The following is a 27,448-nucleotide window of genomic DNA, read 5'->3' as shown; positions in this document are numbered from 1 at the left end:
CAACTTGGACTTCCCAAGCGCTTAGTACAGCGCTCTGCACACAGTAAGCGCTCAATAAATACGATTGAATGAATGAATGAATGCGAGAGGATCGGGTCAGACGCGGGCAGGACTTGTTACTGCAGCTCATTAACAAGGTGCTTGCTGAGTTCAAAGCTGCCGCTGTTTCTCTTATAGTCTTTTTTTTTTCACTTCCTAGTTTGGGTGCTCAGTTTTCTGTTGAAAGTATAGGGCCCAGGGCGACTGTACTCGTATGATCTGCATTTTTTTGGTAAAGGTAGAGGGGAGAGAACTCGAGAAGCCTCCCCGGGCCCCTTGGTCTTCGGTTTCCTCGGCCTCTTCGGCCCAGCAGAGAAGCCTCAGTCTAGCCCCCTCCTCTCACTGCAGCTTTCCCACTGTTGTCTCTGTACAAGCAGGCTCTTTCTTTCACCTCTTCATCGACCAGGCCGAATCTCTACCGTCCTTATCTTTACCATCCTCCCGAATGTGTCTCCCAACTCGTTGCCTATTGAGTTGCACCTCTTCAGCGACCAGGCCGAATCTCTACCGTCCTTATCTTTACCATCCTCCCGAATGTTTCTCCCAACTAGTTGCCTATTGAGTTGCACCTCTTCAGCGACCAGGCCGAATCTCTACCGTCCTTATCTTTACCACCCTCCCGACTGCTTCTCCCAACTCGTTGCCTATTGAGAGTGCACCAGGCCGAATCTCTACCGTCCTTATCTTTACCATCCTCCCGACTGCTTCTCCCAACTCGTTGCCTATTGAGTTGTACCTCTTCAGCGACCAGGCCGAATCTCTGCCATCCTTATATTTACCATCCTCCCGACTGCTTCTCCCAACTCGTTGCCTATTGAATTGCACCTCTTCAGCGACCAGGCCGAATCTCTACCGTCCTTATCTTTACCATCCTCCCGAATGTTTCTCCCAACTAGTTGCCTATTGATTTGCACCTCTTCAGCGACCAGGCCGAATCTCTACCGTCCTTATCTTTACCATCCTCCCGACTGCTTCTCCCAACTCGTTGCCTATTGAGTTGCACCTCTTCAGCGACCAGGCCGAATCTCTACCATCCTTATCTTTACCATCCTCCCGAATGTTTCTCCCAACTAGTTGCCTATTGAGTTGCACCTCTTCAGCGACCAGGCCAAATATCTACCGTCCTTATCTTTACCATCCTCCCGAATGTTTCTCCCAACTCGTTGCCTATTGAGTTGCACCTCTTCAGCGACCAGGCCGAATCTCTACTGTCCTTATCTTTACCATCCTCCCGAATGTTTCTCCCAACTCGTTGCCTATTGAGTTGCACCTCTTCAGCGACCAGGCCGAATCTCTACCGTCCTTATCTTTACCATTCTCCCGAATGCTTCTCCCAACTCGTTGCCTATTGAGTTGTCGTCGGACAAGACAGCTCCTGGGATTTGCGTCATCTCCAACAAAGAACAGCCTGGACATCTGAGCCGGGCAACAGGCTAACGAACCGTGGTTGCTGTGAGAAAAATTTTGAGGCGGGTGAACCGGTGTGATGGCGGCCCACCAGCACTGGGTTGTTTTCCCACGTTCTCCTGACCCGAGTTTCCTTGAAAATGGTGTACGTATTCCTGTCACGCCACACGCCCCCCCCGGCCACAGCTGTCTTCCTTTTCTGAAGGTAATAATAATAATAATAACGGCATTTATTGAGCGCTTACTATGTGCAAAGCACTGTTCTAAGCGCTGGGGAGGTTACAAGGTGATCAGGTAGGAGGCCCAGAAACCTCCAGTCCCCTCTCCAATACCAAGCATGGCCTGGTGGTATCGGTTAAGTGCTTATTGTGTGCCAGGCACTGTACTAAGCACTGGTGTGGACAGAAGCGAATCGGGTTGGACGCAGTCCCTGCCCCGCACGGGGCCCCCAGTCTCAATCCCCATTTTGCACATGAGGCAACTGAGGCACAGAGAAGTGAAGTGACTTGCCCAGGGACACACAGCAGACAAGTGGTGGAGCCAGGGTTAGAACCCATGACCTTCTGACTCCCGTGTTCTATAATAATAATAATAATAATGATAATGATGACATATGTTAAGCGCTTACTATGTGCAAAGCACTGTTTTAAGCACTGGGGGGATACAAGGTGATCAGGTTGTCCCATGTGGGGGGGTCCCAGTCTTAATCCCCATTTTCCAGATGAGGGAACTGAGGCTCAGAGAAGTGAAGTGACTTGCCCAAGGTCACACAGCAGATATGTGGAGGAGCTGGGATTCTAACCCATCATCATCATCAGTCGTATTTATTGAGTGCTTACTGTGTGCAGAGCACTGTACTAAGCACTTGGGAAGTACAAGTTGGCAACATATAGAGACAGTCCCTACCCAACAGTGAGCTCAGAGTCTAAAAGGGGGAGACCCATGACCTCTGACTCCAAAGCCCGAGCTCTTTCCACTACGCCAGGCTGCTTCTGGAAAGAGGAAGCGGCCCGGGAGTCAGAGGACCCGTATTCTAATCCCCGCTCTGCCAGTTGCTTGCTTTGTGGCCTGTAGACAAGCCACTTAACTTCTTCGTTCCTCAGTCCTCCTGCTGTTCTCCCTCCTGCTTAGACTGTGAACCCCATGCGGCACAGAGACGGTGTCCAACCTGATTAACTTGGATCTACTCCGGTGCTTAGAACAGTGTTTGACACATAGTAAGCGCTTAACAAATGCCATAAAACGAAAAGGAAAAGCATCATCGCGTTGAGGGAGAGTGGGTGACCCCTTTTCTGTTGAAACGGGTCCTTGCCTTATTCCACCATCTTTTCCTCAAGTTAATTTGCTTTTCCCAGCATCTGGGAGCCTTCTGAGTCTCCTGACTTTCCCAGGGCCCCGAAATGCTCTGGGCAGATGGGGTATCCACTAAATTAGCACAAGCTTATTGAAATTAGGATTCACTTTTTCTCTTGTTTTTCTTTCCCTAAATGGTGTTTTCTAAGCTCTTACTGCATTCCAGGCATTAGATTAAGCCCTGGGATTCAGCTCATTTGTAAATGCAGATTTTTTGGTTGGCTTGGTCATCTGTCACAGACATGAGCTTCTACTGCATTTTCGGGGCTCTTTTCATGGTTTTCTGCCCCGAACCCGGGGCCAGCTTGGAGACTGATGATCTCTGGACTGGACTGAGCTCTTTTTGGGCAGGGAGCATATCAGTCGATCAATGAGTTATATTTATCGAGCGCTTACCGTGTGCAGAGCACTCTACTAAACACTTGGGAGAGTACAATAAAACGGAATTAGCAGACAAATAAGCCAATATGAGAGTTACCCCCCAACAGCATCCTAGGGTGAGGTGTGGAGAGGGAGGAAAATGCCCAGCAGGACAACCTAAAAAAACTTTGCATTAGTCCCTTCAAGAAGAAAAGGGATATTAGTCCCCGAAGCCGAAGGTCTCACGTTTTCCCTTGGATTCAAAGAACCCACCTGGTTTAGAGATTCAGTATATATTTGCTGATCTCAAATTGGGAGGCTCTGGTTTCCCTTTTTAATTTTTCTTCCCCTAAAGGTCCTCGGAAGTGGCTCAGAAACTTTTTCATTTTGTGGGAGAGCGTCACGCGCAGAATTCCAGGGACCCCTGGACCATAACTTTGCCCGTGGCGGAGGGAGGATGTTTGAGAGCCTTCTTTTTTATCGGCCGCTTATTCCGCTGTTTATCGGGGCCGCTGAGTGAAGCGTGATCGGATAGAGAAATGACTCTGGGTTATGTTTTTGATTCATGACAGCGATGGGGCAGAACCGATCCAGAGTGCCCCAGGCGCCTCGGGGTCAGAGGGGAGGGAATTAGCGCCTAAATCCCCCCTCCTCCCTGCCTTACCTCCTTCCCCTCCCCACAGCACCTGTATATATGTATATATGTTCGTACAGATTTATTACTCTATTTTATTTGTACATATTTATTCTATTTATTTTATTTTGTTAATATGTTTTGTTTGGTTCTCTGTCTCCCCCTTCTAGACTGTGAGCCCACTGTTGGGTAGGGACTGTCTCTGTATGTTGCCAACTTGTACTTCCGAAGCGCATAGTACAGTGCTCTGCACACAGTAAGCGCTCAATAAATACGATTGAATGAGTGAATGAATGAATGAATGAAATCCCAACCCGAATCGGTGGTTCCGAAGCACTGTGGGTGGTTGGTTCTGCCTAGACGAGCGGGAGAGTTTCCGAGGGGAAGCTTGCCTGGATTCCTCTGAAGCAGCGTGGTATAGTGGATTGAGTCCGGGCCTGGGAATCAGAAGGACTCTCATCCCGGCTCTGCCACTTGTCTGCTCTGTGACCTGGGGAAAGTCACTTCACTTCTCCGGGCCTCAGTTACCTCATCTGTCAAATGGCCATTAAAAACTGTGAGCCCCGTGTGGAACAGGAACTGTGTCCAGGCTGATTAAGCTTGGATCTACCCCAGTGCTTAGAATAATAATAATAATAATAATTCTGGTAATAATAATAATACTAATTTTGGTATTTGTTAAGCACTTACTATGTGCAAAGCACTGTTCTAAGCGCTGGGGAGGATACAAGGTGGTCAGGTTGTCCCACATGGGGCTCACAATCTTAATCCCCATTTTACAGATGAGGGAACTGAGGCACAGAGAAGTGAAGTGACTTGCCCAAAGTCACACAGCCGACAGTTGGCGGAGCCGGGATTTGAACCCATGCCCTCTGACTCCCAAGCCGGGGCTCTTTCCACCGAGCCCCGCTGCTTCTCTGGTATTTGTAAAGCGCTGACTATGTGCCGAGCACTGTTCTAAGCACTGAGGGAGATACAAGGTCATCACGTTGTCCCACGTGGGGCTCACAGTCTTCATGCGCGTTTTACAGATGAGGGAACTGAGGGCCAGAGAAGTGAAGTGACTTGCCCAAGGTCACAGTGCAGACAAGTGGCAGAGGCAGGATTTGAAACCATGACCTCAGGGCTCTTTCTGCTGAGCCACGCTGTTTGTCTTCTCTCTTAGAAGATTGACGCATAGATCAGAGCTTAACAAACACCATCGTCTTTATCAGTATCAGGTCCGGCGGTCACGTGGAGAAAGGCTTTCCTCCGTCCCAGGGGCCGTGGGCTGACCATTGTGCTTTCCCCCCACCCTCCTTTTTTTTTTAAACGCCAAAGGTGATGAATGCCGATGGTTCGGGCCGGCGGGTACTGGTGGAGGACAAGATCCCCCACATCTTCGGGTTCACGCTGCTCGGAGACTACGTCTACTGGACCGACTGGCAGCGGCGCAGCATCGAACGGGTGCACAAGCAGAACGCCGAGCGGGAGATCATCATCGATCAGTTGCCGGACCTCATGGGCCTGAAAGCCACCAACGTCCACCGGATCATCGGTCAGGAGGCCCGGCGGGCTGCTCTCCCTTGGCGGGGATGGGGTGGGAAGCCGCGGACCCCGGGAAAGCCCGAGCCGGAGAACCGGGGCCCTTTTGGCGCTTCCCAGTCCTCTCCTGAGAGTGGAGTAGGAAGATCTCGAGGAATTCATTCAGTCGTATTTAGTGAGCGCTTAATGTTTGCAGAGCACCGCACTAAGCGCTTGGGGCCTTTTGGTGCTTCCCAGTTCTCTCCTGAGAGTGTAGTAGGAAGATCTCAAGGAATTCATTCAATCGTATTTAGTGAGCGCTTAATGTGTGCAAAGCACCGGACTAAGCGCTTGGGGCCTTTCGGCGCTTCCTAGTTCTCTCCTGAGAGCGGAGTAGGAAGATCTCGAGGAACTCATTCAGTCGTATTTAGTGAGCGCTTAATGTGTGCAGAGCACTGGACTAAGCACTTGGGGCCTTTCGGCGCTTCCCAGTTCTATCCTGAGAGCAGAGTAGGAAGATCTCGAGGAATTCATTCAATCATATTTAGTGAGCGCTTAATGTGTGCAGAGCACCGGACTAAGCGCTTGGAGCCTTTCAGGGCTTCCCAATTCTCTCCTGAGAGCGGAGTAGGAAGATCTCAAGGAACTCATTCAGTCGTATTTAGTGAGCGCTTAATGTGTGCAGAGCACTGGACTAAGCACTTGGGGCCTTTCGGCGCTTCCCAGTTCTATCCTGAGAGCAGAGTAGGAAGATCTCGAGGAATTCATTCAGTCATATTTAGTGAGGGCTTACTGTGTGCAGAGCACCAGACTAAGCTCTTGGAGCCTTTCGGTGCTTCCCAGTTCTCTCCTGAGAGCGGAGTAGGAAGATCTCGAGGAATTCATTCAGTTGTATTTAGTGAGCGCTTAATGTGTGCAGAGCACTGGACTAGCACTGGACAAGCCCGGGCTCTTTCCACTGAGCTCCGCTGCTTCTCTGGTATTTGTAAAGCGCTTACTATGTGCCAAGCGCTGAGGGAGCTACAAGGCGATCACGCTTTCCCACGTGGGGCTCAGTCTTCATCTGCATTTTACAGGTGAGAGAACTGAGGCCCAGAGAAGTGAAGGGCCTTGCCCAAAGTCACCCAGCTGACAATGGGCAGAGCCGGGATTTGAACCCATCATCATCAATCGTATTTATTGAGCGCTTACTGTGTGCAGAGCACTGTACTAAGCGCTTGGGAAGTACAAGTTGGCAACATATAGAGACGGTCCCTACCCAACAGTGGGCTCACAGTCTAATGCTCAGAGTCCATGCCCTCCGACTCCCAAGCCCGGGCTCTTTCCACCGAGCCCCGCTGCTTCTCTGGTATTTATAAATCAATCAATCAATCAATCAATCGTATTTATTGAGCGCTTACTATGTGCAGAGCACTGTACTAAGCGCTTGGGAAGTACAAATTGGCATCACATAGAGACAGTCCCTACCCAACAGTGGGCTCACAGTCTAAAAGGGGGAGACAGAGAACAGAACCAAACATACCAACAAAATAAAATAAGTAGGATAGAAATGTACAAGTAAAATAAATAAATAAATAGATAAATAGAGTAATAAATATGTACAACCATATATACATATATACAGGTGCTGTGGGGAAGGGAAGGAGGTAAGACGGGAGGATGGAGAGGGGGACGAGGGGGAGAGGAAAGAAGGGGCTCAGTCTGGGAAGGCCTCCTGGAGGAGGTGAGCTCTCAGCAGGGCCTTGAAGCTCTCAGCAGGGCCTTATAAAGCGCTTACTATGTGCCGAGCACTGTTCTAAGCGCTGAGGGGCGACCACTTTGTCCCACGTGGGGCTCAGTCTTCATCCGCATTTTACAGATGAGGGAACTGAGGCCCAGAGAAGTGAAGTGACTTGCCCAAAGTCACCCAGCTGACAATGGGCAGAGCCGGGATTTGAACCCATCATCATCATCATCAATTGTATTTATTGAGTGCTTACTGTGTGCAGAGCACTGTACTAAGCGCTTGGGAAGTACAAGTTGGCAACATATAGAGACGGTCCCTACCCAACAGTGGGCTCACAGTCTAATGCTCAGAGTCCATGCCCTCCGACTCCCAAGCCCGGGCTCTTTCCACCGAGCCCCGCTGCTTCTCTGGTATTTATAAAGCGCTTACTAGGTGCCGAGCACTGTTCTAAGCACTGAGGGTCGATCACGTTGTCCCACGTGGGGCTCAGTCTTCACCCGCGTTTTACAGATGAGGGAACTGAGGCCCAGAGAAGTGAAGTGCCTTGCCCAAAGTCACCCAGCTGACAATGGGCAGAGCCGGGATTTGAACCCATCATCATCATCATCATCAGTCGTATTTATTGAGCGCTTACTGTGTGCAGAGCACTGTACTAAGAGCTTGGGAAGTACAAGTTGGCAACATACAGAGACAGTCCCTACCCAACAGTGGGCTCACAGTCTAATGCTCAGAGTCCATGCCCTCTGACTCCCAAGCCCGGGCTCTTTCCACCGTGCCACGCTGCTTCTCTGGTATTTGTAAAGTGCTTACTGTGTGCCAAGCACTGTTCTAAGCGCTGAGGGGCGATCACATTGCCCCACGTGGGGCTCAGTCTTCATCCGCATTTTACAGATGAGGGAACTGAGGCCCAGAGAAGTGACTTGGCCACGGTCACAGTGCGGGCAAGTGGCCCAAATTGGGCGCCGAGGGTCCGCCGCGGATTTCCTATCCCAGACGGCCGAAACGGCACCGTTGTTTTGGCTTGCAGGCTCCAACCCGTGCGCGGAGGAGAACGGCGGCTGTAGCCACCTGTGCCTGTACCGGCCCCAAGGGCTCCGCTGCGCCTGCCCCATCGGCCTGGAGCTCATCAGCGACATGAAGACCTGCATCGTCCCCGAGGCCTTCCTCCTGTTCTCCCGCCGAGCGGACATCAGGCGCATCTCTCTAGAGACCAACAACAACAACGTGGCCATCCCCCTCACCGGGGTCAAGGAGGCGTCCGCCCTGGACTTCGACGTGACGGACAACCGGATCTACTGGACGGACATCTCCCTCAAGGTAAAAGAGAAAGCGAGGGGCCGCCGGGCGCTTTATCAGGCGCCGTCGTGATTTGGCCTCCGGCTTTAACCGGAAGGATGGCATTTGGTAAGCGCCAAGCACTGTTCTAGGCGCTGGGGAGGACACGAGGTGATCAGAATGTCCCACGTGGGGCTCCCCGTCTTCACCCCCATTTTCCAGATGAGGGAACTGGGGCCCAGAGAATAATAATGATAGCATTTATTAAGCACTTACTATGTGCAAAGCACTGTTCTAAGCGCCGGGGAGCTTACAAGGTGATCAGGTTGTCCCACGGGGGGCTCCCTGTCTTCATCCCCATTTTCCAGATGAGGGAACTGGGGCCCAGAGAATAATAATGATAGCATTTATTAAGCGCTTACTATGTGCAAAGCACTGTTCTAAGCGCCGGGGAGCTTACAAGGTGATCAGGTTGTCCCACGGGGGGCTCCCCGTCTTCATCCCCATTTTCCAGATGAGGGAACTGGGGCCCAGAGAATAATAATGATAGCATTTATTAAGCGCTTACTATGTACAAAGCACTGTTCTAAGCGCTGGGGAGCTTACAAGATGATCAGGTTGTCCCACGGGGGGCTCCCCGTCTTCATCCCCATTTTCCAGATGAGGGAACTGGGGCCCAGAGGATAATAATGATAGCATTTATTAAGCGCTTACTATGTACAAAGCACTGTTCTAAGCGCTGGGGAGCTTACAAGATGATCAGGTTGGCCCACGGGGGGCTCCCAGTCTTCATCCGCATTTTACAGATGAGGGAACTGAGGCCCAGAGAAGAATAATAATAATGACGGCATTTATTAAGCGCTTACTATGTGCCAAGCACTGTTCTAGGCACTGAGGAGGATACGAGGTGATCAGAATATCCCACGTGGGGCTCTCAGTCTTCATCCTCTTTTTCCAGATGAGGGAACTGAGGCCCAGAGAATAATAATGGCATTTATTAAGCACTTAATATGTGCAAAGCACTGTTCTAAGCGCTGGGGAGGTTACAAGGTGATCAGGTTGTCCCACGAGGGGCTCCCATTCTTCATCTCCATTTTCCAGATGAGGGAACTGAGGCCCAGAGAATAATAATCATAATAATAATGATGGCTTTTATTAAGCGCTTACTATGTGCAAAGTACTGTTCTAAGCACTGGGGAGGTTACAAGGTGATCAGGTTGTCCCACGGGGGGCTCCCAGTCTTAATCCCCATTTTACAGATGAGGGAGCTGAGGCCCAGAGCAGTTAAGTGACTTGCCCAAAGTCACACAGCTGACAATTGGCAGAGCCAGCATTTGAACCCATGACCTCTGGCTCCAAAACCCGGGCTCTTTCCACTGAGCCATAGTAAGCGCTTAACAAATGCCATCATTATTATTATTATTTAACTTCTCTGTGCTTCAGTTACCTCATCTGTAAAATGGGGATTACTACTAGAGAAGCAGCGTGGCTCAGCGGAAAGAGCCCGGGTTTTGGACCATGAAGAAGGAAACGTACAACATTTGCGTTGTACGTCGCAAACAAGGTGATGGCACCGTGAGATTTGGTTTTAAAAAAACCCAAAACCCAATGCCTCGGCCGAAGAGGAGAGTATTGAGAATTCTCAGCCTATCTGGCCTGGAGAGATGAAGAAACAAAAATTGAAGGCTCACTGTGGGCAAGCAGTTATTCATGCCGTTTAGCATTTGGTGATTAGCCACGAGTGTACGATGCATAGGCCCGGTGAAATATCATTCTCCCATCTGGCTCGTTCGAATTAGCATGGCCACAGGGTTCCCCTCCAAACTGGCAGTAAATTGCTGAGGCCGCTGTTGCAAGTGAAGGATTTAATTAAAACCAGGCATGAATCATCTCTCCCTGTGCACCAGGAATGCCATCGTGGATCAATACCAAGCGTTTTCCCTGTCTGTAAAAATCTCGTCCCTTTTCTTCCTTCCTTTCTGAACGAACCGGCACCCACGAAACAGAAGGCATTGTTCTTGGGGGTGACCCGCGCGGGCTCATTGGGGCCTCCTCCGCGCGGTTGTGTTTCCGCAGACCATCAGCAGAGCGTTCATGAACGGCAGCGCCCTGGAACACGTGGTCGAGTTTGGCCTGGATTATCCAGAAGGAATGGCAGTGGACTGGCTGGGGAAGAACCTGTATTGGGCCGACACGGGAACCAACCGCATCGAAGTGTCCAAGCTGGACGGGCAGCACCGCCAGGTTCTGGTGTGGAAGGATCTGGACAGCCCGAGAGCCCTGGCGCTCGATCCCGCCGAGGGGTAAACGTTCTGTCCTTTCATTCTCGCCACCGGGAAGGGATGTTTTCGGCGGGGCACGTGGGCCCGGCGGCGCCTTAGCCCAGAAATGTAGGAGCGTGAGCTGCTAGGGATGGGGGGGATGACTGATTCACAACTTGATTTGGGAGGTCTTCGAACTGGCGAGAAGCTTGGGTGCGACGGAGTACGGTGAGGCCTGTCCGCGGGCAGTCCCCAGATCATTTCTGGGTCTCCGAATAGAGGGCAGGGGTCTTAAGGCGGAGTCTCTGAGCGCCAAGGGACGTTTTCAAAATCTCCAGCAGCCCTGGGCGAACCAGTGGCCCAGGCCCTCTGTGGGAGGCCGAGTTCCCGGGGATGCCCCGGCCAGAGAACTGCCAACGGCGAGCGATGAAATGCGACTGGTAAGACGAGGGGACGAGGAGGGGCCTCGCTTCCTCCCGAGACCCAGACAGATTTGGAAGGGCGGGAGATCCTCCTCCCGCCCGGGGTCCCACTCTGCCCGTCTTCACAGAAGAGACCGACAGTTTGTAGACACAAGTGTCTTCTGGGCAAACTGGGCAATCGCCCGGCAGTTGCCTGTACGGTCAGCCCGCGAGATGCTCCAAGACAGGTAGCCGTGGCGACCGAGGCACGGGACCTCAGTGGGACAACCGTGCTGGCCCGCCTCCACCTTTCCCCTCCGGGCCCCGGGGATTCGGCCCGAGCCAGGAGCTGGACGCCCACGATCCAGTTGGATCCGAGGGCCCCAACCACCCAGTAGGGAACCTAGGTCCCAAGAGCGAGAGGAAGGAAATGGTTGGTGTGGGTCCAATTGCGAGGTTTTGGGTGGAACGAATATCACTGGAAAGACCGTAAGGAAAGCTGACTCACTTCCTTTCTGGAACTGGAGAAAAATATTTAGTGGAGGGCGCTGAAACGAACGCGCTTGTGGCCACGATTCTTTGTTTTCCCCAAATTCCGCTGCGAAACATTTCGCAGACGCGGAAAGACCGCAGGGAACACATTCTCCGTATAGATTTATTAGCCGTTGGCCGGCTCCCCAGTCTCGGTTCTTGCCCGCGGACGACGACCCGTTCCTGGTTTTCTGGTTCTCTGGTGGGGGGTTTCGTTTCCTTGAGGGGATGTGATCCCCGGAGAACGTCCGACCCCCTAAAAGTAGTTGTCAGAGAGGTCGCTGGGAAGATGGACAGAGATGGACCCTGGTTAGGGGGGAGGGTCTCCTGCCCCAAATTTGGCCGGGCTCCAGGAGGAAGTAAGGCCCATCCTTACTTCCCGTCTTTTGAGTAGGATTTCATCGCCGTTTGCAGTTCTCTGGCCAAGGGTATCCCCGGGAATTCGACCCTCCTGCAAATTATTATCATTATTAGGCCAGCTCCACTTGTCTGATTCGCCTAGGACGCGGGGATCGCATCCATAACGACCCCGTGTTTCGGAAAGACCGCTCCTTGACGGATCCCGCGGGCCGGCCGGCGTTCAGCCGACTCCCGTGACCCCACGTGGCGGTCGGAAAACCCAGCCGCGTCTCCTCGAGGGCCTCCCGTTAACCCTCGGGCGTTTTCATTCAGATTCATGTACTGGACCGAGTGGGGAGGAAAGCCGAAGATCGACAGGGCGGCCATGGACGGAAGCGAGCGCACCACGTTGGTTCCAAATGTGGGCCGGGCCAACGGGCTGACGATCGACTACGCAAAGAGAAGGCTGTACTGGACGGATCTGGACACCAACCTGATCGAATCGTCCAATATGCTCGGTAGGCGGAGGCGCTAGCCAGAGGCCCACGGGCAGTAGTTGAGTCGGGAGAATCGGGAGGGCAGCCCGCGGAGGTGGCCGATGAATTCGCGTTCCCATCCCGGCCATTCATTCAGTTACTCGGTGGCATCTAATAGGTGCGTATTTTGTGCAGAGCCCTGGGCTAAATGCTTGGGAAACTACCAAGCGCAGAGAAGCAGCGTGGCTCAGTGGAAAGAGTCCGGGCTTGGGAGTCAGGGGTCATGGGTTCTAATCCCGGCTCCGCCGCTTGGCAGCTGTGTGACCTTGGGCAAGTGGCTTGACTTCTCTGTGCCTCAGTTCCCTCATCTGGAAAATGGGAAGACAGTGAGCCCCACGTGGGACAACCTGATAATCTTGTATCCTCCCCAGCGCTTAGAACAGTGCTTTGCACATAGTAAGCGCTTAATAAATGCCATCATTATTGTTATTACCACACGGTGGAGGTGGTAGACACCATCCCTGCTCACGAGGTGCTTACGGTTTGCAGTTTACTTACCTGCTGTGTGACCCTGGGGACGTCCCTTTAACTTATCTGTGCCTCAGTTCCCTCATCTGTAAAATGGGGGTCCTTCTAGACTGTGAGCCCACCGTTGGGTAGGGACCGTCTCTATATGTTGCCAACTTGGACTTCCCAAGTGCTTAGTACAGTGCTCTGCACACAGTAAGCGCTCAATAAATAAGATTGATTGATTGATTAATTAAGACTGTGAGCCCTATGTAGGACAGAGATTGTGTCCAACCCAGTTATCTTGTACCTACCCCAGCGCTTAGAACGGTGCCTGGCATATTCATTCATTCATTCAATCATATTTACTGAGCGCTTACTGTGTGCCAAGCACTGTACTAAGCGCTTGGGAAGTACAAGCTGGCGACATATAGAGACGGTCCCTACCCAACAACGGGCTCACAGTCTAGAAGGGGGAGACAGGCAACAAAACAAAACATGTGGACACATAGTAAGCGCCTGACAAATACCATAGTTGTTATTATCGTTGTTATTTACAGGGGAGGGAGACATGAAATAAATTACAGAGGAGGGAAAAATCAATCGTAGTTATTGTTTTTTCAGTTTTTTTATGGTATTTGTAAAGCCCTTACCAGGTATTGTACTAAGTGCTGGGGTAGATACAGCTCACTGGGAGCAGGGAATGTGTCTGTTTATTGTTGTACTGTCCTTTCCCAACTGTTTAGTACAGTGCTGTGCACATAGTAAGCGCTCAGTAAATAGGATTGTGGGACATGGACTGTGTCCAACCTGATTGTCTTGTATCTACCCCAGTACTTAGAATAGTGCCTGGCATTTTAAAAATACCATAAAAAGCAGATGGGATAGTACAGTATTCACTCATTCAATTTCTAGACTGTGAGCCCGTTGTTGGGTCGGGACCGTCTCTATCTGTTGCCGACCTGTACTTCCCAAGCGCTTAGTACAGCGCTCTGCACACAGTAAGCGCTCAGTAAATACGATTGAATGAATGATTGAAATCCTATTGATTGAGCACTTACTGTAAGCAGAGCGCTGTACTAAGCGCTTGGGTGAGTCCAGTACGGCAAGAAACAGACACATTCCCTGCCCACAGCGAGCTTACAGTCCTGATGACTGTTTCATTCTCTAAAGATCCCTTAGGACAGAAAATGGAGTTTTTCTAAACCAGGACTTGTCGGAGCCATCCAAAATTGGCATTTGTCCGCGGCGGCCGGGAACCTCGCGTGGTTCCGCTCTCCCTCCGTGGCACTGAACCCGCCGCAGCCCAGACGAGCGAATTAGCCGAGCCCCGGTTTTCACTGGGCGCGAGTTGCCCGTTCCTTCCCTCGACACGGAAGCCAAAGGCCACGATTCGTTCACGCTCCTGAGGTGGCCTGTTTTGTTACCGAGAACAATGCTGGCAGAACGGTGTCCCGCGTCTCACCTTTTTCTGGAAGGGAGCCGGGGAAGCTGACCCAGCCAAAAAAAGAGTAATCGAGGCTTCTGGGTGCCAGGGAAGAATGATTATCGCTATCAAAATAGACTTTCCAAGAGTTTAAACAAACCCGGGGACGTGAAGCAGGAATGCGGAGCCGAGGTGCCTGGGGTCAAGGCTGCAGATGGGCAGATTCCACCGTCTGGCCTAGTTTTCGAGTTGTTTTTAAAGAAGGTTCCTTTCCCCCCTCGTAATTGTCTGCAGATGCGCGGCGTTTCCCGAGCGATAAATTCTTTCCGCGGCCAATGCGGCGCTCCGTTTCTCTCCCACCCTTCTCCCCCTCCCCCCTCCGCCCAGGCCTCAACCGGGAAGTTATAGCCGACGACCTGCCTCACCCCTTCGGCCTGACTCAGTACCAGGATTACATCTACTGGACGGACTGGAGCCGCCGCAGCATCGAGCGGGCCAACAAGACCAGCGGCCAGAACCGCACCATCATCCAGGGCCACCTGGACTACGTGATGGACATCCTGGTCTTCCATTCCTCGCGCCAGGCGGGCTGGAACGAGTGCGCGGCCAGCAACGGGCACTGCTCCCACCTCTGCCTGGCCGTGCCCGTCGGCGGCTTCGTCTGCAGCTGCCCAGCCCACTTCTCCCTGAACCCGGACAACAGGACGTGCCGGGGTAAGCCGGAGCTCCCCGAGGGCCAGCTGGCGCGGGAAGGCCTCCTGGGGGTCGAGGGGGGGGGGACCCTGAGTGGTGGCGATGGTGGTACTTCTCGCTGGGAAAGATGGAAGGAGCTCCTTGGGTTTCCCAAGAGCGAGAAGACAGTCGGTTCCAGCGGGGAGGAGGTAAAACAAGGCACGGCCGTTTTCGGGGGACAGCGGGATGGGCTTGGCTTGGGCCCCGGAGGGAACCCCAGTCTTCTAGACTGTGAGCCCGCTGTTGGGTGGGGACCGTCTCTATATGTTGCCAACTTGGACTTCCCAGACGCTTAGTACAGTGCTCTGCACACAGTAAGCGCTCAATAAATACGATTGAATGAATGAATGAATGAACCGCGGCGGGAGGGCGCGAGGGGCTGACCCGAGTTCCTCCATCGGGGGAGACCACCCCCGCTGGAGCGAACCCCAGACCGGGATAGGGGTTTGGAAGATGTGGAGCCCAGGGGATGCTCGGGGCGCAAAGGTATCCACGAGTGGCAAATCCACGGGTGCCCACGCTGCCCGCGCAAGATGCGGTGCCTTTTAGCCATCACGGAGGAGTGCCAGTCGCAAAATTAAACTAGGGCCAGTAGACCTGGAGCCCCCGAAACAACCTACTGACTTAGTCCCAGTTTCCATAGTTGCCCCCTCAACCTGCAGGTGCCACCCCCCACATCCCTGACGCCCCCGCAGCCACCAATGCGGTAGATCCGGTCCGTTGCTTTGGGTTCATTCCCCGCTTGAGAGAATTGAGGGTGCCTGCCCCGGGGAATAGTTGCTGCTCAACTGGAAGGAAGGATAGTTTGGGCTCGTCTTCTTCCAGCTCCATCCTACTTGTCTCAGAGCTCCTGGTCCGAGTCTGCGGTCCGATCATAAGTAGCCGTGGTCTAGTGGATAGAGCCCGGGCCTGGGACTCAGAAAGACCTGGGTTCTAATTCCAGCTCTGCCACTTGCTTGCCGGGTGACCTTGGGTGAGTCACTTCTCTGGACCTCGGTTCCTCATCTGGAAAATGGAGATTAAGACTGCGAATCCTATGTGGGATAGGGATTTTGTCCAACCCGATTGTTGGTATCTGCCCCAGCGCTTAGAACACTGCCTGATCCGTAGTAAACACTCGACAGTTACCACGGTTATTATTGTCATTCCTTCTCGGCTTGGCTTGGTGTCGCCTCCGGGCCCTCGCGGGACTCCCGCCCATCCTGCTCGCACCCCCGACTCTACTGCTTTCCGAGCTAGTTGGGGTGCCGGGAACGCCCCGGGTTCAGACCCGGCCCCCGGTGTTTTGGCACACAGAGCTGGTTGTGCCGAAGTTTCATCCGGTCCTCGTCCTCAGCAGAGGAATTTGCACTGTGGAGCAAATTCCTTCTAGACTGTGAGCCCACTGTTGGGTAGGGATCGTCTCTATATGTCACCAACTTGTACTTCCCAAGCGCTTAGTACAGTGCTCTGCACACAGTAAGCGCTCCATAAATACGGTTGAATGAATGGGCGTAGCTGAGCCAATGAGGCAGGACTGGTCTGGGTTTTCCTAGCATCCCAGATTTTCCATAAAGAGCACCTATCTCTTTGGCTTACGGGTAAGAGCGGCCCAATCTAATTGTGCAGCAAAGTCATTTTCCATTTAGTTTTTTCACTCGGATGATATTCCCCGGAACTACTCAGTGGGTTTTACCCTAAATCAAGCCGGGGCGGATTCTCATTTGTCCCTAAGTTTTCCTCGGTGGAAAGGGATGACTATGACCGTCAGTCATCATTTAGAAGGCCGCATATGAAAGTTAATTATTTCAAAAAGCAGGGACACGTTTATGATTGTGGAGATGACGTATGTCAAAAACCCAGCCGTCCTGCCAGGTGTGAGAATCGGTTGGCTCGGAACTGTGTATCAGTCCAGGTGAATCAAGTCAACGAACCCTTGGTATTTATTGAGCGCTTTCTTCATGCGGAGCACTTTACTGACTGTTTGAGAAGGTACGATACTAGGCGTGATCAGGGTCCACAGTCTACGGGGGAGATGGACATGAAAATCAATTTCAGAGAGGGGCATGTAGTATAGGATAAGGATTTCATACAAGTCCAACAAATGCTATAGGACGGGGGTGGGCATCAAAATACTTAAAGGGGGACACGGCCAACTGCCAAGTTGGTGCCTAATTTCCCATGACTGGTGCCACTGTGGCTAAACCTCAGAGGTTTGGGGTTCAAATAGAACAGGAACAAGACAGAAATCAGCTCTGACTAGAAGCCAGTGCAAGATGGCAAACTGATCACTAATGCATCTGATTTAATGCCGGAAGGACACTCCTCGTTGAACGTGGAATCACTTGTTTTAAGCGACCCTCAGACCCTGCAGGAGAGGTCCTTATTTGGGGATCCGAGGGGACCGCCTGCTTGTGAATGTGCCAGAGGAAAAAAATGGTCCTCAGTGCCTTCACAGTTGGCTATTGTGGGGGATAATTGTGTCCTAAGCAGTAGATTCTTATCTGTTGGGGAGAAAGCAACTGGCCCCGGGAATTTCTTCCTCCTAAAAATTGCCGGGTGAAAAGGCACAAGGGAAAAGCAGAAACGGGTGGTGAGCTGGTAGTGAGAGGACTGCCGCTTTTACAAGTCACTTAAGGACTCTGTAGAGTGTCGCGAAGGGCTTCCGTATTGGCTTTTCGGCTTATCGAGAGTACTTTCTGGCTTCTGATCTACTGGATCATTGAATTCTTTGGCTCGTGATGGGGCATCTTCGTTCATTATCTTATCGTAGTTGCAGAGTGCTCATCTTAGTTGCCACTCAGCTCGCTTTCCGAGTCTTTCCTTCTGAAAGTCGCGGGCAACTTGATAAAATGCAGTCCCGAAGCACTCGCCGTTCGGGGTCCGGGGCGATCGGAGGAGTGGGTCTTCCTTTAAATGGTATCCCTTATCCTCCCAAATGGGAAGATGACAGGGAGCACACGTTACTCCGGCTGGGAGAGCTGGGGAAGCTTTATCCCCAAAGGAGATTTGTCCAAGCCTGAATTTTTTCCTCCCTGTTAACTCTGTAATGAGTTGCCCACTGCAAAACCAGGGCTGCAGAGGCCAGCTGTTCAACATGCCCCAGGCCATATTTTCATTTCAGTTTTTTATTTCCAGAAGATCTCTCGGTAACGATCCGAGATTCGGTTATAATAAAACAGTAATAATAATAATAATAATGATGATGATGATGATGATGATGGCATTTGTTAAGCACTTACTATGTGTAAAGCACTGATCTAAGCGCTGGGGGAGATGCGAGGTGATCGGGTTGTCCCACGTGGGGCTCACAGTCTTCATCCCCATTTTACAGATGAGGGAACTGAGGCTCAGAGAAGTGAAGTGACTTCCCCAAGGTCACACAGCAGACATGTGGTGGAGCCGAGATTAGAACCCATGACCTCTGACTCCCAAGCCTGGGCTCTTTCCACTGAGCCATGCTGCTTCTAATAGGATGAGATTGGTGGGGAGGGGAAGAGGGCGAAGGAGCCATGAGAAGCAATCAATCAATCAATCAACCGTATTTATTGAGCGCTTACTGTGTGCAGAGCACTGTACTAAGCGCTTGGGAAGTACAAGTTGGCAACATATAGAGACGGTCCCTACCCAACAGTGGGCTCACAGTCTAAAAGGGGGAGACAGAGAACAAAACCAAACATACTAAAAATAGTGGCTAGAGCACAGGCCTGGGTGTCAGAAGGTCCTGAGTTCTAATCCCAGCTCCGCTGCTTGACTGCCGTGTGACCTTGCGTACGTCATTTAACTTCTGTGCCTCAGTTACCTCATCTGTAAAATGGGGATGAAGACTGTGAGCCCCATGTGGGACATGGACTGTGCCCAACTGGGTGAGCTTGTATCTACCCCAGCGCTTCGAACGGTGCCTGGTACATAGTAAGCACTTAACAAATACCATTTTAAAAAAGAAGGGCTAGGATTTCTCAAGATTCGTGTTGGGAAAAAATCGTGCATTAAAAAAAATTGTCAGGTTCGAACCTCTGCTTGCCTTATTTAGGACGGTTTTCACCGTTTCTTTCCCAGATGATCAGCAGTCTGCCATCGTATTTCATTCATTCATTCAATTTATTCATTCAATCATCATCATCATCATCATCAATCGTATTTATTGAGCGCTTACTGTGTGCAGAGCACTGTACTAAGCGCTTGGGAAGTACAAGTCGGCAACAGATAGAGACGGTCCCTACCCAACAGCGGGCTCACAGTCTAGAAGGGGGAGACGGACGACAAAACAAAACATGTGGGCGGGTGTCGAGTCATCAGCATCAATAGAAGTAAAGCTAGATGCACATCATTAACAAAATAGAAGAGTAAATATGTCCAAGTAAAAGAAATAGAGTAATAAATCTGTACAAACATATATACAGGTGCTGTAGGGTCGGGGGGTGGAGGGGGGAGAGGAAAAAGGGGGTTCAGTCTGGGAAGGCCTCCCGGAGGAGGTGAGCTCTCAGTAGGAGCTCACTATTTACAGTAAGAGCTCAGTTTTTAACTATATTATTTTTCTGCTTACCCTGTTTTTCCAAAAGGACACTGTCTGTAAAGTCTTGGGCACCAGACTAAGCATTTGGGAGAAAAAAATAGAGTAGGATTGGTAAATAAATTGCCGGGCCATTAGGAGTAAGAGAAGCAACGTGGCCCAGTGGAAAGAGCTTGAGAGTCCGAAGGACCCGGGTTCTAATTCTGGCTCGGCCACGTGTCCGCTGTGAGACCTTGGGCAAGCCGCTTCATTTCTCAGTGCCTCGGTTCCCTCGTCAGCAAAATGGGGATGAAGACTGTGAGTCCCGGCTGGGAAAATGGACCGTGTCCAGCTTTATTAGCTTGTATCTGTTCCAGCGCTTAGTATGGTGCCTGGCTTATGGAAAGCGCTTAACAAATGCCATTTTCTTAAAGGGACTTACATTCCAATTGGGGGGACACAGACACAAAAATATTTACACGTGGAGTCGTTAAATGAAACGATTGAGCGTATAATTGAATAGGTATATATACAATAGCGCTAAGGGAGGCAGAAATTATGTACCTTTCCCCGTCCTAGGCTGCTTCCCCTATCTGTACTTTATTTTAATGTCTGCCTTCCATTCACCTGTAGATTCCTTAAGGGCAGGGATTGTGTCTACCAAATCTACTGTATTAAACGCTTAGTACAGGGCTCTGCACCCAGTAATTGCTCAATAAATTATATTCATTAATTAATTGATTGGATGATAGAGCACGCCAATGGGCCGGGGTACCTCGGTGGGGAAACAGGGTGATTGGGCATGTCTGAGTTCAGCCCGGGTGTGTTTTGGGGGGCCGTAGGGGTTCCAGAGTCTGATCTTGATCTTCGTGTCTTCGGCACTTTTCTCTGGCGGGTTCTGAGTGAGATAGTAGACCTTCCAGGCCCTGAAGCTCTCAAAGGAAAATCTGGGGGTCCTGGGGGCTTCCTTGAGAGCAGAGTTGATATATTCTGTAAGTCAAAGGACGCTGCCTGAGGGGCTAGAGGAAAAAGTGTAAAATCCACCAAATCGGGTGTGCGCAAAATCAAGTTTGGCACCAGTTCCACTCTCGAAGCCTGGCGCTGCTCGCACGGCAGAGGCTCCCCCTCCCTCCCTCCAGTTCCCGCTCCGGTCCTCAGAAGGCCCCAGTTAGCTCCGGGAGGAGACACCGGGGCCAACAGGCCAGCACGGGGCCCCAAGTCAGGAATGGCGGACCGCGCCAGCGGAGGCCTCGGGGAGGTTGGGTTACTCGGAGGCAGAATCAAAAACAGCTGAACACGCAGCAAAGTATCCGATGATCCCTCGGGCCGTCGCCAGCCGACTGGAGAATTTCTGGGCCTGGAAACGGAGCTCTCTGCCTCGAGAATCCCAATGTGAGGAACACTCTGGCTTTTCTCTCTCTTCCCTGCACCGAGGAAGCGGTCGCCTGGGTCGGGCTGGGCCGATCCATCCGAGGCACTAGCTCGGATCCAAAAGGAGGCAAACCCAAAGGCGAGAGGCTTTTTTTTTTTTTAATTAAATGGTAAGAAATTCTGAATTTGACCTTCCGCAAGTTCTTCTAGACTGTGAGCCCACTGTTCGGTAGGGACCGTCTCTGTATGTTGCCAACTTGTACTTCCCAAGCGCTTAGTACAGTGCTGTGCACACAGTAAGCGCTCAATAAATACGATTGATGATGATGATGATGAAGTGCTTACTATGTAACAGGCACCGTACTAAGCGCTGGGGTAGATACAAGCTAATCAAGTTGGTCACAGTACATGTCCCACGTGGGGCTCTCAGTCTCGGTCCCCATTTTACAGATGAGATATCTGGGACCCAGAGAAGTGCAGTGACTTGCCCGAGGTCACCCAGCAGGCAAGTAGCGGAGTGGGGATTAGAACCCAGGTCCTTTGGAATCCCAGCCCCGGACTCTATCATTCATTCATTCAATCGTATTTATTGAGCGCTTACTGCGTGCAAAGCACTGTACTAAGCGCTTGGGAAGGACAAGTTGGCAACATATAGAGACGGTCCCTCCCCAACAACAGGCTCACAGTCTATCATCATCATCATCAATCGTGTTTATTGAGCGCTTACTATGTGCAGAGCACTGTACTAAGCGCTTGGGAAGTACAAATTGGCAACATATAGAGACAGTCCCTACCCAACAGTGGGCTCACAGTCTAAAAGGGGGAGACAGAGAACAAAACCAAACATACAGACAACAAAACATGTGGACAGGTGTCAGGTCGTCAGAATAAATAAAAATAAAGCTAGATGCGCATTATCAACAAAATAAATAGAATAGTAAATATGTACAAGGCAGCCCCGGGGACCCTGACGAGTCTCATGGATCGGCCTTTTTTGTTTCCTTAAGCGCCTACGATGTTCCTGCTGTTCAGCCAGAAGAACGCCATCAACCGCATGGTGATCGACGAGCAGCAGAGCCCCGACATCATCCTCCCCATCCACAGCCTGCGCAACGTCCGGGCCATCGACTACGACCCGCTGGACAAGCAGCTCTACTGGATTGACTCGCGACAGAACATCATCAGGAAAGCGCAGGAAGATGGCAGTCAGGTACAGCCGGCCGGCCCCCGCTGCCCCCAGCTAAAACTGAAAACTTTCTGAGACCGTTTTAGGATGAAAGATCAGAGCTTGGCGGTGGTGGGTTCCGGACAAATGAAAGGGACATTTCTAAGGATTTGGAATTTGTTCCCCCAAGACGAATATGAGTGTTGATCTAGGTTCTGGTCCTGGCCCACATCACTTTTCTGCTCTGTGATCTTGAGCAAGTCACTTTAACTTGCCTCAGTTCCCTCATCTGTGGAATGGGGATTCAGTCCCTGTTCTCCTTCTTACTCAGCTGGTGGGACCTGATTTCCTCGTATCTACCCCATTGCATAGTACAGTGCTTGACACATAATAATCGCTAAATCGCGTCCGCGATTCTCAGGAGGGATGGGGGTAGATTAGGGGCAAGTGGTCCCCAGCGGTCCCCACTGGAGGGAATCATAGGGGTGTTTGCTGGTCCCTTCCCTAGCCAGGGTGATGGGTTTCAGCTCCCAGGCCTCCTGGTGTTCCCAATTTCTCCTGCTGGGCACAGAATCCCAGCCTGGAGGGACCTCTTCCTGTTGCCGTCTTGTACTTCCCAAGCGCTTAGTACAGTGCTCTGCACACAGTAAGCGCTCAATAAATACGATTGATGATGATGATGACCCAGGTAGGGCACTGGTTATGTCCTTCCAAGCCAGTAGCATCTGCGTTCTGTGCTCTGCCCGTCTTGGCTTCTGTCGCGCTTCCCGCTGCGCTCCTGCTCTTTCCCTTGGCGGCGACAACTTGTCGGAGCGAGGCACCCGGCTGGGATAAGGCCACCTCGCTGTGTCCCAGAGGAGCAGGCCTCCGGGTTAACGCCGTGGGGGCCCGTGTCTTTTCGCCTTCGCTCTCCAGAGCCTGACGGTGGTGGTGAGCTCAGTCCCAAATCAGAACCTGGATATGCAGCCCTATGACCTCAGCATCGACATCTACAGCCGCTACATATACTGGACCTGCGAGGCCACCAACGTCATCAACGTCACCCGGCTGGACGGGCGGCCGGTCGGAGTGGTGCTGAAAGGGGAGCAGGACCGGCCCCGGGCCATCGTGGTGAATCCGGAGAAGGGGTGAGTCCCCCCAGAGACCGACCGGAGCCAATAAAAGGTTGCTGGAGAATGGGGGTTAGGAGGATTACCGCATCAGCCTCCTCTCTGATCTCCCATCCTCCTGCCTCTCCCCACTTCAGTCTATACTTTACTCTGCTGCCCGGATTATCTTTGTGCAGAAACGCTCTGGGTATGTTACTCCCCTCCTCAAAAATCTCCAGTGGCTGCTTGTCAACCTACGAATCAGGCAAAAACTCCTCACTCTCGGCTTCAAGGCTGTCCATCCATCACCTCGCCCCCTCCTACCTCACCTCCCTTCTCTCCTTCTCCAGCCCAGCCCGCACCCTCTGCACCTCAGCCGCTGCTAACCTCCTCTCTCTACCTCGTTCTCGCCTGTCCCGCCGTCGACCCCCAGCCCACGTCCTCCCCCTGGCCCGGAACGCCCTCCCTCCGCACATCCGCCAAGCTCGCTCTCTTCCTCCCTTCAAAGCCCTACTGAGAGCTCACCTCCTCCAGGAGGCCTTCCCACACTGAGCCCCCTTTTTCCTCTCCCCCACCCTACCTGCTTCCCCTCCCCACAGCACCTGTGTATATATTTGTACAGATTTATTACTCTATTTTACTTGTACATATTTACTATTTATTTTGTTACTGATGTGCATATGGCTTTAATTCTATTTGTTCTGAGGATTTTGACACCTGTCTACATGTTTCATTTTGTTGTCCGTCTCCCCCTACTAGACTGTGAGCCCGTTGTTGGGTAAGGACCGTCTCTCTATGTTGCCGACTTGTACTTCCCAAGCGCTCTGCACACAGTATGCGCTCAATAAATACGACTGACTGAATGAATGAGGCAAGGCGCCGGGCAAGGGAGAGGAACGTGACGAGGCGACTTGCATTTTGGTGCTGAAGGATCAGAAACGATCAGGACTGGAATTAGCTCTAGGGCGACGGGGAGGGGTAAACCTTCAGCTACCGGACGGAACAGCGTTCCCAGATTTGCCTGCCTCTGCCTTTGTGGTACATGCCGTGTGGGACAGGGGCCGGCTCCAATCTGGGAAGCCGGGCGGGGCTGTCGGAAAGAGCCCGGGCCTCGGAGTTAGAGGATCCTCAGGTTTGCTCCCGGCTCTGCCATGTGAGTCACTTGACTTCACTGGGCCTCAGTTTCCTCATCTGTAAAATGGGAATTAAAACCTCCTCCCTCCCCACTTTCAGTTTGTGAGCCCCGTGTGAGACAGAGGCTGTCCGACCTGATTATCTTCGTAGCATGGCACTCGATACCTAGTTGGCTGAGCGCTATTAGTAAAGACTCTCTTCTCCCTTCTCTCCCCCCGACTCACCTCTCACCCTGCAGGTACATGTACTTCACCAACCTCCAGGAAAGGTCTCCCAAGATTGAAAGGGCAGCTCTGGACGGGACGGAGCGAGAGGTCCTCTTTTTCAGCGGTCTCAGCAAACCCGTAGCGCTGGCCCTAGACAGCCAGCTGGGCAAGCTGTTCTGGGCCGACTCCGATCTCCGAAGGATCGAAAGCAGCGATCTCTCAGGTACCGGAGCTTGGGACGTCGGGGAGGTGTCTAGAAAGGATGACGTCTCTCCCTACCCAGGCTCAATCAATCAATCAGTGGTATCTATTGAGCGCTTACTATGTGCAGAGCACTGGACTAAGTGCTTAGGAGAGGACAGGACAACAGAATTAACGTGCCCTTCTCCGGGCTCCCTGGAGGCAGATCTCCTATCGGTTCTGTCCGGCCACGGGCCCAGGGGAGCACCCTGGCTTCCGTGTGGACAGTCAGGCAGCGTGCCACCCATCTCTCGGGGGGAGTGATTTCTCAGCCCAAGAAGCAGCATGGCTGGAGCCTGGGAGTCAAGAAGGACCCGGGTTCTAATCCCGGCTCCACTGCTTGTCAGCTCTGTGACCTTGGGCAAATCCCTTCACTTCTGGCCCTCGGTTACCTCATCTGTAAAATGGCAGTTAAGACTCCGGGCCCCGTGTCGGGCAGCCGAATGTCGGTCCGACCCAATTACCTTGTGTCTGCCCCAGTGCTAACTACAATGCCTGACACATAGTAAGCACTTAAATATAATTTTTTAAAAAGGAATGCTTTTTAGGTAGCGTGTCATGCATGTGATGATCTTCCCCACTCAGTGTCCCTTGTGGTTCTGCCTCAAGGCAGTGAGAACACACATTTTTCTGGGATGAGGTTCTGTACCTTCCAAGGAAGACTCTTTGTGCCTCACCAGTTACTTGGGTAGGATTGACTGTAGACTGACCCGAGAAATCTTTTCCCCCCAAAACGGTCTTGTTGGGCGAGAGTTCTTGTCCGGCCTCCTCGCCTCCTAATTCCTAGGTTGGAGTTGTGGCCCTCTCCCCAACCCCCGATCTTCCCCGGCCAGACTCGGGCCAAACGACGGGCTGTGGCCGAGGGGGTCTCTCGGGAACGCGCGGGTTAGCAGGCTTGCCGCTTGTTCTGCGACCTTTTCCTCGCTCTGAATTGATCGCCTTCAGAGCAAATAGACAGAGGCAGATGCAGAAAACCCCCCGCAGCAAGCAGAACGGCGATGGCGGCTGGAAACTGGAGACGGAGAAGGCATTTAGCTTGGCGGTGGAGGAGGGGGAGTTGGAGTCTGGTGGGGAGAGGGAAGAGGTCCCCGATCCTTCCGGAAGGATTGAATCGCCCCCTCTCTGCTCTCCTCTCTGGCCTGGTGCATTTCAGTCCCCCTTTTGAACCCACACATCCTTCGCCTGCCTTTTTCCTCTTGCTTCTTTAGCCTTTAGGGCTGAAGTAGAGGCCAGACCTGGATGTGCTCAGGGGACTCAGTGAACCTGAGCTGCAGAGGCCCGCCATTAGGCTGAAACCTTGTTCTCAGTTTCATGGCCCTAACGACCCCCCGTCCCCTCCCCTCAGCCCCCCCACCTTAGTAACATTACTGGAAGGTCAGTAACGGCAGAGGCTGGTGGACTTTGGAGAAGGCTGTGGGCGAGCCTCCGTGGTCCGCTGTAAATCAGGGAGGCGTCTGTTTCCCCTCGCTCTGACGATAACGTTTTTGCTTCATGCCCACCTTACAATCTGTTTTTTTTAACGGTATTAAGTGGTCCCTATGTGCCAAGCGCTGTATTAAGCGCTGGGGTAGATACAAGCTAATCGGGTCGGACACAGTCCAGGTCCCAAATGGGGCTTACGGTCTTAATCCCCATTTTATAGACGAGGTGACTGAGGCCCACAGTCTCAAGGTTTCGCTTGCCTTGCGTTGGCTTCTCTTGTCCATCTGCATCTGGCCAGTGGCAGAGGGGCCCTGGAGGCCCTCTGTGCGGTCAGGCGAGCCAAAGTCCGGCCCACGATCGGCGAGACGGAACCGCTGGGGTTCTCCTTCCTCACCTTGGTTAGCCTACCTTCTGCGCATCATCCCCCCGGAGAAGCCAGTTGAAACGGAATAGGGTTTGGACGCCGATATGGGGAAAGCAAATTGGGTGGGCGGGAGGGTCCGGGGGAAAGAAGACGGGGCCACCAGCTAGAAGTCACAGGCCCCACTCCCGCCTCCAAGCAACACCATTTTCCCCGTGGTTCAAATGGAATCGATACCGTAAATGGTCTTGGGGCCTTCCGGAGGACAGGACAGAGCCACGGAAACGCCATCGTTCCCTTGCGCCCGAGCTCCGGTTTGCAGGGGGGTGGGGAGCAAGGTGTGGGCGAGGCCCGGTTCCGGCTCCGTTGGCATCGCCCTCTCCCCCGCCCCAGGTGCCAATCGGATCGTGCTGGAAGACTCCAACATCCTGCAGCCGGTGGGGCTGACTGTGTTCGAAAACTGGCTGTACTGGATCGACAAGCAGCAGCAGATGATCGAGAAGATAGACATGACGGGCCGCGAAGGGAGGACCAAGGTCCAGGCCCGCATCTCCCAGCTCAGCGACATCCACGCCGTGAAGGAGCTGAACGTCCAGGAATACAGTAAGGACCGGCCGGGCGGGCGGGAAACGTTTACAGGAGGGGTCCGGAGGCGGCGAGTGGAAGGACCCAAGAGTCGGGGGGTGGTGCGACAGGGCACGGGGGCATTCCAGTCGCGAGTTCATCGGAAGTTACGTATTGTTGCCGAGTTGTACTTTCCAAGCGCTCTGTAAATACGATTGAATGAACGAAGTTGCATCCGAGTCGCTTTTCATTCCCCAGGGCACCACCCTTGCTCCCAGGACAACGGCGGCTGCTCGCACATCTGCATCGTCAAAGGGGACGGCACCACTCGCTGCTCCTGCCCGGTGCAGCTGGTTCTGCTGCAGGATGAACTGTCGTGTGGAGGTAGGTCCCGTCCCGGCTCCACCTTCGCCCGGACCGGAATCGGCGGGCGGGGAGGGAGGTCACGCGCCCGAG

General features: G+C 52.5%; 1 protein-coding gene across 1 annotated transcript in view; it reads left to right on the top strand.

The window, feature by feature from the left end:
• LRP6 (LDL receptor related protein 6) overlaps positions 1-27,448 on the top strand; it is a 143,132-nt gene that overhangs the window by 98,663 nt on the left and 17,021 nt on the right. Inside the window, exons 8-17 of the mRNA XM_038753603.1 lie at positions 5,114-5,330; positions 8,050-8,339; positions 10,374-10,600; positions 12,163-12,347; positions 14,626-14,952; positions 21,820-22,022; positions 22,893-23,104; positions 24,438-24,628; positions 26,822-27,031; positions 27,251-27,376. Coding sequence (XP_038609531.1) covers positions 5,114-5,330; positions 8,050-8,339; positions 10,374-10,600; positions 12,163-12,347; positions 14,626-14,952; positions 21,820-22,022; positions 22,893-23,104; positions 24,438-24,628; positions 26,822-27,031; positions 27,251-27,376 — 2,188 coding nt within the window. The remainder of the gene's footprint in view (positions 1-5,113; positions 5,331-8,049; positions 8,340-10,373; positions 10,601-12,162; positions 12,348-14,625; positions 14,953-21,819; positions 22,023-22,892; positions 23,105-24,437; positions 24,629-26,821; positions 27,032-27,250; positions 27,377-27,448) is intronic.

Source organism: Tachyglossus aculeatus, chromosome 11, assembly GCF_015852505.1.
Source record: "Tachyglossus aculeatus isolate mTacAcu1 chromosome 11, mTacAcu1.pri, whole genome shotgun sequence".
NCBI lineage: Eukaryota > Metazoa > Chordata > Mammalia > Monotremata > Tachyglossidae > Tachyglossus > Tachyglossus aculeatus.
The sequence above is the reverse complement of the archived record's forward strand: the minus strand, read 5'-3'. Positions and strand labels throughout refer to the sequence as shown.